The following is a 12,453-nucleotide window of genomic DNA, read 5'->3' on the forward strand; positions in this document are numbered from 1 at the left end:
GTCGGGACAGACCTGCCATTGATTCTTGCTTCAAACCACTTGAGGTACTAATCAGCTTCTTTGGTTCAGCGTTTCAGGCCTGACAAACCCATTGTGGGCCTGTGTCACTCCAGGTCAGTAGTTATTAGTGGCGACTGAAAACAGTTTCTTTAACTACTTATGAGCGAACTGAATAAAATGCGTAGAGAATTTGAAGGGAGGATTACTGGCAGCAAGGCGAGGCAAGCAGGCACTGGAGAGAATGTGACATGGTTCTCTAATAAGGGATGCTGTGCTTCCCCTGGGCTCTTTCTCTCCTATCTCTCCCTCTAGCAGTGAAGTAGAGTAGTCTTCAAAAGGTTGCTTGGGCTTCGCAATGCCACATATTGCTAAAATGTTATTCATAGCAAGCAACGGAATTAGACAGTTTAAGCCCTGGAATAGTATATTATTGCGTGTGTGTGTGTGTTTGTGTGTGAGAGAGAGAGAGTCAGTCCATGTTATCTTCAAACTAAAGTCAATGTTAAAATGTGGTTTCATTTATTTAATTTCATGGAAATCTATTAAAGTGAGAATTGCTTTCTGAGTCCTATGACCTCCTTGAAATATTTTTCTGTCTAAATATTTTTCCAGTTGAAAATGACTTGAATTAGAAAAGTATCTGCTTCCTGGGGCACAATCTCCTTTGATCCTGACAGTTGATGACTTTCCTCAAGCTGCATAAATATAGAATTGCATTGACTCATTCTGTGGACACCAAACAACTCTGAGTGAGGCAGGGATAGGTTTGTCATAGAAAAGAGAAAGATTGTATCTCCTTGCCAGAATGGGAGGGCATTACACTAATTAAAATCTCTCTCCGAACTTGCCAATTCAAAGCATCCTTTCGGCGCTGCACTGAAAAGCGGTGTTCGTCCCCTACTCATTTCACATGGGGCAAGATTTGGGGACTATCTTTGGCAAAAAAAGGAGACCTGGAGTGGGAGGGTGGATGGTGGGGGGGGGTATGCTTGTATCACCTTTTAGAATCCCTGGGTACTTGACAATTGAGAATGAGCATATCTTTATCAACCCTTGCTTTCCCCCCAGTCCAATTGGATAGTTTTGTTACCCATTGCTGTAAAAGTATGAATTCCTGTAGACAGTTTAAGAACCTAAGATCCTCTCAAGATAGTGTTAACTCTGAGTGAGGTAACAGGTTAATAACTTGTATGGTAGTCTAATTCGTTTGTTCATTTATCATGTGTACTGACTCATTATCAAAATGGGAAGGGTTAACATTTGTCCTGTATTTTTATTGAAGGTCCTATACAAGATATTCTATGACATGGAAAAACCTAGAACTTGGGAACTGCTGCTGATGAAAAAGGATTTGTGTATGTGTATGTATAGTGAAATATGTAGCCTGTACAAGGTGCACTTCTCAGACCACCATTTTGTCAAAACAAATTTATTATAAAGGTTGTATTTTTGTTTCTAAGTAAACTGTACTGGCCAATTACGATAATCCCCTGCCAATTAGTACCCACTAGGTTGCTAGGTCACCATGGTCAATTGAAGAACACATCAATAGAACTTGAAAAGGTTTCTCCACGATCAGACCTTCTGACATACTAAGTAGAATAATGGGGTAGAAAACACAGACAAGGCCCCTTGCTAGATTCAAATTACTCTGCGGTAAGAATTCATTTGTAACCTGCAACTCACTGGAAAGAATGGAACCAGAAATATTCTGTGCATGAACTGAAAATAAACTCTCCATCTTTTATGGTTATATGTTTGGCATTGAATAAATGAAAGAATCCTTCCAGTTCCATAGCACAACTGCCATATATCCGAATGTATTTTGACGTGTTTACCCTTGTATGTATGTGATGTATTCTACTAAATGCTATTCGTTTTGTTCGTAATGTAACCTTTGACAATTGTGTACATGAATAGCCTGCCGACTGGATAGATGGCTGGTCAACCAGGCCTAGAATAGATGGAGAGACTGAAGTCACCCAAAAGGTTTAGCAACAGATACAGACAGAGGCGCAGAGTCAGTGTCCACAATCCAAGCAGTTATTGCATACAACTCTCAACTATAGAGAAGCCAGTTCAATGCACATCCCCATAACTTGTGAGACACAACCGTAGCAATGTCAGAAATGACGACCATAGACTACTAATGACCATAACTAAAACATAAGGACAATAATGGCTTCAGTTCATTAGTTCCCCCATGAAAAGTTTTGTCAACCGAACCCACAATACAGAAAATATAGAGTTCAGGAAAACAACTATTGCACCATGGTAATATATGCCTTAATTTTGAACCTCAGGTCAAACCTCCCCAAATGACATATTATAAAACATGTTTGAAGAATGGAATTCAAATTGTACAGCTTTAGTGAACATTGTCTCAGTTCTTCCTATATAATTCCCCACACATGAGTGTGTAATCTGAGGGAGTGGGTGTCCATACAGCTGTATGGGGAGCAGCTGTAATAATATTGGCGCTTTTCAGGGAGAGGATGCAGAGACAGCAATAGGCCATCATCATCATCATCATCATCATCATCCTCCAAGGGTATCATCATGACTGTTATTGAGATGCAATTTTGAAACGTGTTTAAATGGGCAATGGATATGGAAGGCAGTGGCCTATTATCAGGTGTCCAGTACAAATCATGATGTAGACCAGACAGACTACAGGATGAGATGGACAATAACTTGTGATTTAAATGTTTTGGAGAGTGTAATACAAATATTTAAGAGGTAGTAACTTCATGCCATCCTTATGATAGATTGACTTATCAAAGAGGGTTTGAATTTCTCAGCTCGTTTTAGAAGGGCCCCTCAACATTATTATAATATCACAATAACTTGTATCATATATATTTCTTTGATTATATTCAGATTGTTTTAGATACAGTTGAAAAGTGGGGGGGGAAAAATGTAGGGACGGTTCGTATTGTGGTAATAATACGTGATGGTCTACTGTATATATTTTGAATTAAACGTGAAATTCGAGAGTGGTAACTCATACTTTATAGAAGTAGCTAGAAACAGAGCTATTTTGTGTAGTTACAATATTAGGATAGGTTTGTATAATCAGTGACGTTGGAGAATAACAGCAGTATTTTAGATGTAGCGCAGGATCAACTGAGTACAGAATAGTATATTGCAGTAGCATTACTGCAATAGAAAGTGCAGTTAGGATATAGCCTATGGAGGGAGACTAAAGAGTACAACTGAATAAAAAATAAATTGCAGCGAAGTGTTGGATAACTCAGTGTGATACATTTTTTGCCTTTAGAATAGAAAACATTGTACCGTTAAAACCGACTGGGAATGTAAAGCAGGCCTTATCATAACAAAGAAAAGTGCATTGCAACGTCAACATGTGGTGTGCACAGTAAGGTTGGAATACTGTTTTAATAGTGTAGCGACGCACATGGATAAAATAGATTACTTTGATTAGAGACATATCATGTCATTAGTGTTTTTGGTGTTGCATTACACCTACTATACTGTCATGAATCCGTTAGTAGGCGATACTGGGCTACGTAAATGGCTACGTAAATGTATTGAATGTCAGCGCATAAGCTCTGAATGCTGCTGCTGCAATAGGCCTGCTAGCTTGATGAGAAACACGTTCTTCAAAATGTGCATTATTAAGTAGAAAGGTTATCACAAATTGATCTACATTTCATTCAATAACTTGCCACAACACCAACAACAACAATAATCATTTTAAAAAAGAATGATCATAATAATAATGACAATGTCACTACATTGAAGTTGGTTGTGTTATTCATGTATAGGAGAAAGGACTCTATTAGACATAGAAATTGGCTAAGAACCTGTAAAACAAGTCTGTGTTGACTAACCTATTCTTATTGCTTTGGAATCACACCATTTCTGTGTTGAAAACATATGGAACAAGTTTCAGGTTTTTATTCTAACGATAATAAGGCTGTTCCAAACTTGCTGTATCTTTATGTTTAGCTAAAACTATTGTTTATGGATAATATTTTCAATAGGTTATAATATTTGAGTGTATTGGTCAGCCTACATTTGCGATGGCTCTGCAAAATCTCCTGTGAACAATGTTGGCTAACCCATCGACCTTGCTTTCCAACTTAATTTGGTCTCAATCACACAATAATGAAAACGCACTCCAACCAGATCCTTATAAAAATTCATTCGCCAGAAATAGCTCGCACTTCAAGTGATTTATTGTTAATGTTCAATTGGTTTGAAACACATACAGCAGCCATCACGCATTTGTTCGTTTTAACTTACAAAATAAGAAAGAAAACAAAAAAAGTCGACTTCAAAACAAGTATTATACAGGTAAAAGCGTTCTCGTGTGTTAGCCAAATATGAGTAGTTTATTTCCAAAACGCTAAATCCACACATTTTTCACATTTGATTTTGTTTTCTTAACAGATTGCTTATGGGCACATTTATGTGTGTGAAACTTTTCTCCGATGTTTTATTCATTGATTTCAGATGTGTATAAATTATTATTATTTTTGCAAAACGCTATATATATATCCGTTGTTTAGCTGGAATGGAATGTTAGCATCATATAGCCTATATTTGACTGGTATGCTGTCGTCTCACCTAGCTATCTTAAGATGAATGCACTTACTGTAAGTCACTCTGGAGCATCTGCGAAATGACTCAAATGGAAAATGTTTTACAGATCTCATATCCCTGTATTTAATCATGTTATTTGTTTGAATTAAATAGGCCATTGATGTTACAAATGTATAATGTATACATTTCTATATTTAAAAATGGTGTTATATGTCACATTTGACTGTGTAAAACCTAGCAGTACTACTGATTTCTCTGAGAGTGAGGCGGATATATAGCATTTAGCAAAAAACATCATTATTTGTCTTTCTGAAATGAAACCATCAAATTCGAGGTTTTAAACAAATACATGTCTCTCATTGAACAACCCATTGAATGATTAGATAGTGAAAAAAACACAACAATCTCTTTCATAATTTAATTATTTAAACAATAAAATTGACCAACATTTCTGAAAATTGATATATAGCGTTTTGGAATGAAACTTCATATAGACCTACAGTTTCTACTTTCTTTAAGTCTAAATGAATACATTAGTTTACAATATCAATAGCATATTATACCAAGGTTATCACCGCAAATGAGGGGGGGTTTAGTACCTTGAGAGTTCATACCTGATCCCACCTATATCTCTCCCTTTTCCCTCCAGTCCCCATCTACGTTAACATCATGAGGAAGTCCACCACATTGATTATAAAAGGTCCCGAAACGACACAATCTGTTTCAAGGGCAGCCATTTCGTGTAATGTTCAAAAAATAGTCTCCCTCTTAGAAATGTCAAGAAAATGTGCCCTGACCAGCTGATGCGACTGAGCGTCTTGTCGTCTCAGCCACCCAAGGGCTCCATTTCCGCACAGATGTGTATATCAACATGATACATGTCTCGTTTTCTCTTAAGCTCATCCGCAGGTTAAAATATAAAAATGTAAAAGGACAGCAGGTCCTACCACGTTCTGCCGTAGAGGAGGTTGGAGCTGACCATGTTATTAGTGTAGTCTATAGCAGACGTGTCTATCTGCGCCATGTTGATCTGGCTGTGGAGTGAAGGGGGGCTAGGTGATATCTCCTCCAGGTCTTGGGCCTGAACTAAGGAGTGGACCTGCTGGTTTTGATGTTGATTGATGGCATTACTGGAAGCCGGGAGCACCCCAGAGCCGTTATGTTGCTGCTGCTGCTGAACCTGCTGCTGGTTCGGCGTTGGCGTGTTGGAGCCGTTCTGACACGGTTTACCGTCCTTCACCAGAACAGGCACGGCCACGCGCCTTGGAGACTGTTGCTGCTGACACAGGTTGCTGTCCTGCTGCAGCTGCTGCGCGGCTTTGTCCTTGGCCTGCCGCTTCATCTTGTACCTGTGGTTCTGGAACCAGATCTTGACCTGGGTCGGCGTCAGGTGGATCATACTGGCCAGGTGTTCCCGCTCTGGCGCCGAGAGGTATTTCTGTTGTTTGAATCTCCTCTCCAGCTCGTACACCTGAGCCTGGGAGAAGAGTACCCGTCGTTTCCTCCTGGGCGCTGCGTGCAGGGGTGGCATGGACCTGGAGGCGTCCCCCATGCCTGTCAGGGTCCCCATTCCAGTCATGTTCATACCTGTGGAAGGTCCCATGAATCTAGAAACTTAAAAATATACATACATATACGCATATTCAATATTCAGCAATGTAAATGTATCGTTTTGTTTGCCTGAAGTAGTTTGGCAATGGTCTGTATCCCGTGAGTAATTGTCCAAATGTAGGTTACAATGCAGCTTTAGCAATCAAGTTAACTTAAATGCAATAATAATAATAATAATAATAATAATAATAGACTTTTTGTTCAACAAAATGAAAACATACTTTTTTCCATATTAAAAAGTATGTAATGTCAGACTACTCTATGATGGTGAGCGGTCTTGATTCAAACCTGTCCGCATTTCGTTCAAAGTTTGTTTGAGAAGTGCTGACAGTGACATAAAACAATTCACAAAACAATAACAACGAATCAAAATCAAATAAAAACGACTTACTCGTTGAATATCTTGGATCCGTGTTCGCGCCATACCACCCTGTTGCTGCTGCGCTATTTCTCATGGTTTCCTGGTACGACGGAAGGTCTCCCATGTTGCCAATGCTCCCATTGCAGTATCCCCCCATGGCGCTGTGCGAGAACTGGGAGACAGTGTGTGGCATGTGGTAGGTGGTCGCCACGGTGGCGTTGTGTCCCATGGAGTGCTGTTGCATGCCAGTCTGGGAAACCTGAGGCTGTCGGTAAGCTCCCAGTGGAGAGGTTAGGTTCCCTGCGCCGTCCATGCCACTAAACTTCTTGTAGGTCTCCTCGATAGGACTCAAAATATCAGTCACTGAGAAAGGCGTTGTATGCTTTGGGCTCAACGACATGGTTCAGAAAGCAGGTAGATTTTGTTGAGCAAATCAACCGTGTTGTTGAAGCTCTCTCCTTCTGGATGGCTACGTAAGAGAGTGCTTGTAGAACGCCTGAGATCCGATTGATCGCCTTGGAGAAGGAGGCGAGCCCAGGGCGCTCTTAGCTCGGGTTTATTGTAGCCAGGAGCCAGGTTTACGACAAACACAGGGGGCGGAGCAACGTCCTAAACGAGCAAACAATAGTCATTGACATTTTAGAAAGCTAATTGAGGAAATGTGGTTAGTTTCGTATTAAGGTGAACATTATGCTAAGTAAACTGTTTATTTATTGTTCTAATATATCTACATATGTATTTGATGAGGCACTGTTATTTGTCCACATGTCTTACAATAATAAAGTTCTGCACAACAGCTGCGCGCATGATAAAAGGGGACGTGTAATTTTCTGCTTCAATAGGGAACTCCATACTTTCTGAAAACTTCAAGAGCACTTTGGCCAGACATAAGCGCCACCGAGCATCGCCAAAGAGGTACAATGGTTCTCCTCAATTGTATGACCAGCTAAGTTATACGTCTTAAGCACCATTTTGTTCCACCAGAGAGGGGCACTTTCAAATTATCTCAAAGTAACACAATCCTGGGGGGTAGAAATTAGGATAGGGATCCTAACTTGTGAGTATACTGCTGTCACTTATTTACAAACAGCATATTGACATTATGTACATATAATATTAGAAATACTTAAAGATCTAGCCGAGAATAGGCTACATATTGATTGTTTCCATCTGTTTTCAGACAATAGGTTTGCACTAGCGGTTCTGGGGGGGGGGGGGGGGGCAGTGACCCTGTGACAACAATTTTGGACCCCCTTGTGGCCCCCCTAAATGTGGAGTATGAAATCATTTTTACATAACAAATTTTTGCTATCATTATTTTTTTACATCCATTATTAGACAGTGGCAACGATGATGATTATGAACATGGTCTTTTGCCTGCTAATGCAGTGAAGAAAACGATATGACAACAATAACGTCTAATGTAACTGGCCCTTCTAACAGTACAACTGGCCCCCAGTTGAAATGGTCTAGAACCGCCACTGGTTTGACAAAGTTGTTTTACTTTACCCGAATGAACAAAATACGTCTCGGCAGAGTCCAAAAATTAAACACTAATCATACAGTTTTTGTGCATTTCAAGTTGACAGATATCAAATAAAGTATTGATAAAAAAATATATTACTGGACTTACATTCTGAAATCACAAGTGTTTCTGCTTATGCTTTTCTTATGAAAGATGATAATAATTGGATAATGTTTCATTGGAATTCATGGGAATTCACACGATGATAACTGATGAAATGCAACAACATCTTTATTCCTGGAACTCAACCACCTAACTAAACTTTCACCAACCCGCTGGGGCATTGCAGACACTTGGACATGTCTGTCGATGGGAGCTTAAGCCCACTGGGTAACCTGGCATCTTAATATGTGTGTAAACTCATAGGCGCCAGAGGCAGGAACATTAGATAAGACGAACAAGAAAAGAGCTTTGAATCGACAAAACAATTACTCATGAAATGTAACTGTAGTATTACTAGACTATTATTATTGTTATTGTTATTATTAGGTGTGCTTGCTGTTGGCAAAGCACCACCTTAGATGTGTATTATTATCATTATTATTATTATTACCAGCCTATTATTATTACTACACAGGACATAGTTAATCATGTTTCCTGTATTTCCTTTACACTTCATCTACTGCAGTGGCCTGATCTTTGTTGGAGTATGTAGAAAATGTTTGATCATGACTAAAACTTTGAAATCAGTGATTCAAGAGACAATGGGAAATTATTTGTATGATGAAGATGATGGTGATGGTGGTGATGATTGTTGTGGTGATTTTGACATATTGGCATATCTTTTGTTACGACTGGAGCTATATCTACCCGTATAGTAATTGAGCTCATAAAGCTAGGCCTAAACGTTTCCAAGCAAAGCTGAAATACTTCAACATAGTCACTATTGATGTCTACATTATTTACTAATGGGGCTTTCTTTATTGGTGATCAATTCTTGTAATTCTTCATGTATTATTATGGGTTAACTCTCAGGTGGGTCTCACTTTCTCACATTCTGATCAAAGTGTCATTCAGGGTGACCAAAAGTGACTAAAACCAATGATCTCCATATAAGCCAAAGCACCAATGTTATCGTCGTGTGGATGGTGGCATATTTCTCTTTGTTGGAGAGGGAAAATAAAAGTACAAACTCACACCATAATTTGATTTAGTATTACGTCAGTAAGTACCCTAATCGCGCAAATGAAGATGCGACATGGTCAGCCATCAATTACTGGCGACGCAACACAAATCTCTCTTTAAGATGTTCATTATGAATTGTAATAAATCACTGTTATATGACTTTTTATTCAGTAAATATTTACGTGCTCATGCATCCTTCAATTTCTCACAAACCTTTCCCATCGCATTTATTGCAACGGAGTGGGTGGATTTTTTTGGTTAAATTAGGAGGCATAGTACAGGAGACAAACTAATTCACGGCACTCAAAAGTCAGTAGCATTATGCATGAAGTTACCCTGACGTCAGAGTAAATATCATACCAACAGCATATGGTAATTTCCATTGTTTTAAAAGTTTCTTGCAATTCAACTCCAAAGCACACTGCTACACATGTTTACTTTCTATTTCTGTTAAACCTCAAATAACATTAAATTCACCTTCTTTTGTAAATATTCTAATAAACATGATTCACGTAAGTATGCAAGGCACAGTATGTGATCTTACCTGCAAAGGCCATCATAAAAACAGACGCTTTGTGAGCCACCTCCATGCTTTTGGATACGCTGGGGCTCGTGGTGGCTTTTTGGGAATATGGGAAAGGTAGGCCACAGTCACAGCACTTCTAACGTTATGTAAATGAGACAAACCTCTCAACCTTCTGGATTATTGAGCCAGAGAGCACGACCGGAGTCCAGAGACCCTCCACATTGGAAAAGCACTGAAATCTGGCGCCGGTTGGCTCCACAGTTTACAGAAATAGTTTTGATCCATAGGCTATACACTTATCTTGTACATTTCAACTTGTAGAGCTAGTGAACAAGATATTTGGACATATCATCCGGTGAAGGAAATGCTAGGCCTCCATAAGGTTTGTAAGATTTATATTTGAATGGGTTTATTGGTACAATATATTCAATTAAGTAGATACAGACTTTTTATTTAAAAAAATACAGACAGTATTCTTGTACTGGTTATGTGCAAATCTAGTTATGCAAATGTGCCCTATTGTGCTTGTCTGCTGCATATTGTCTGTAGCATATTTGCTATTTAGCGTTGAAATATGGCATATTTAAAACTGAAATATTAAATCCATGATAAATAACTCCAAGATTGCTAACTTCAAAGAAGTAACAATGTAGCCTATTGATGTTTCAGATAGCCTACGAGTAAAGGCTTGCCCGCTGATTTTTAGATGTAGGCTATTGTCCATAGACTTTGAATCACCAATTTAAATGGAGGAAATAAAAACTATGAAAATATCAAATCTTATATCAGTTACATATGCACCAAACTCAATTGTATTGTTGTCAAAGTATTTTGAAGTTGTGTATTGTGCCTCGAAGATTACAAGCGTTTTTCTTTGCGTATTCCCAGCGCGCTCGTTCCATGCCATTGCTTTGTTTTCTGCTAAACCTATAACTTGTTAAACCTACTTCTTCAGAGAAAGCGCAATTAATAAGCTTTGCTCATATTGAAAAAATATGCATTAAATAAAACTTTCATTTTGTATTGTCATTGTTTAATTCAATCTGGATTCTATTGTTTCTTTAAACCATAGGCTCATCAAAATAGAATATGGAATAATGTTGTTGGCGGCCTGCAGTCTTATGACCGAACAATCTCGTATTATTTGTAATTAGATTGTGTCCGGATGAACCAACTTTAGCTGGATCAATAGATCACCTCCTCCTTATGCAGATGCATGACCACCAGGGCCTGTAATGTGATATCATTGTGCATGTGGAGACGTCCACTATAGTCCAAGGCTATAATTATGGTATTACAAGGGTCTAATGACAAACAAGGATTTAATCAAACAACGCATAACGGGTATTTCAAGAACACATATCTTGCTTCTGTGTTAAATGTCTGGAATTGAATGGTCATCATAATAACCTGGATGGCCCCCTCCACTCAGACGACAAAAACATGCGGGTGGGCCTGATGGCTAGGCTAACATTTAGCTGCAGGCTATTTCTCTCCACACTGCTGGGTGCACTGATGTCCATATTATTGATATTTTGTTTCATTAATGAATTGTTATCTTGTCAAACATAAACACTAAAGCATTATTCGACGATTTAATCATAAATGGGTGATGCTTTTATATTTCAAAACAGCCCCTCCCCCACGGACGCAGTCTGTGGTACAGCGGCACAGCAGATGGACCAGAGCGCGTGGTCACTGAAGTGCTTTCTCCATCACTGCGTGCTGGTTCAATAACCTGAGAGAGATTTGGAGAGATCCGTGAAGGGCTAGAGTGCTCGGTGTAAGAGCCAGGGTCCTGACCCGCCACCTCAAAGATACACCGGCGGAACGAAGTGACCGCTGCTGGGAATCAATAGACGAGACACGGCACTGCTGGTGAATGTGCTATGTTGGTAGACTGATGTCAAATGTCGTTACACTTTTACCATGTATGATGTTTAAAATCTCATGAACTCAGGGTCTGAAAATATCTAAAATGGAAACTATCCGACGAGCAGTTTACGTGTACATGCGTCTAGGGCGCACGGTTACGCACGGCTATTATGCTCTTCTTTTTGCTCATGTTTTCTGCTTCATTATAAACATTTAACTGTATATTCTATGTTTTTTAAAACAGCCAGACAAAACTGCATTCCAACTAGAGCGTAATGGCGCACATTGTACAAATTGTACAAACATATCAAAGGTGACAAATATTCCAAATGGAATTCATTCATGCCACATATCGGTTGGTTAGGCCAAATCACCTGAAGAAGTCCACCATACTTGCGATCTTCTTTGTTTAGTCAATTTGTTTAGTCAACAAATTGACAGTATTATTTTAGGGCTATCTCAATGGCCAAATAAGTTATTGTCGATGACGCCTGCTTGCCTCATAACGTCACACTCGAAGAAGGATCTAAATAGATCAACGCACGCGGACAGTTGTAAAACCGAATTGACAGAAGGAGATAGAAATGCAAGTGATGTAACTTTATAAAAGCTGATTTTGGAAGCATGTTAATATGTCGAGCATAAGTCCTCATTGTTGGATCCAAGCGCATATTCCTGAAAAGCTTTTCCTTACGGGAATGTCCTCAAAAACCATAACTATTAAGATATTTCTAAACAAAGCGCGCCCCAAAAAACCCCGAAAGGAATCCAAGAAGACATTTGTAAAGGCCTAATAAGGATGCCTATGTTTGCATTGGGCTACTATGGGAAATGGTCCTTACCATTACATTACATTTGTCC

At 39.1% G+C, this 12,453-nt stretch overlaps 1 protein-coding gene across 2 annotated transcripts; it reads right to left on the reverse strand.

The window, feature by feature from the left end:
- Nucleotides 1-3,913: 3,913 nt before the first annotated feature.
- On the reverse strand, nt 3,914-7,053 carry LOC115162449 (homeobox protein Nkx-2.4). Of its 2 annotated transcripts, none has more exons than XM_029713761.1 (2): nt 6,572-7,053; nt 3,914-6,156 (listed from the first exon to the last, which is right to left on the reverse strand). In XM_029713761.1, the coding sequence occupies exons 1-2, from the start codon at nt 6,939-6,941 to the stop codon at nt 5,513-5,515; spliced, it is 1,014 nt and encodes a 337-aa protein (XP_029569621.1). In that variant the 5' UTR covers nt 6,942-7,053; the 3' UTR covers nt 3,914-5,512. The 2 variants fall into 2 exon arrangements, with proteins under 2 accessions (XP_029569621.1, XP_029569620.1); XM_029713760.1 differs by having other exon boundaries at nt 3,914-6,183.
- Between the last annotated feature and the right edge of the window lie 5,400 nt (nt 7,054-12,453).

This window comes from Salmo trutta, chromosome 25 (assembly GCF_901001165.1).
Source record: "Salmo trutta chromosome 25, fSalTru1.1, whole genome shotgun sequence".
In the NCBI taxonomy this organism is placed as follows: domain Eukaryota; kingdom Metazoa; phylum Chordata; class Actinopteri; order Salmoniformes; family Salmonidae; genus Salmo; species Salmo trutta.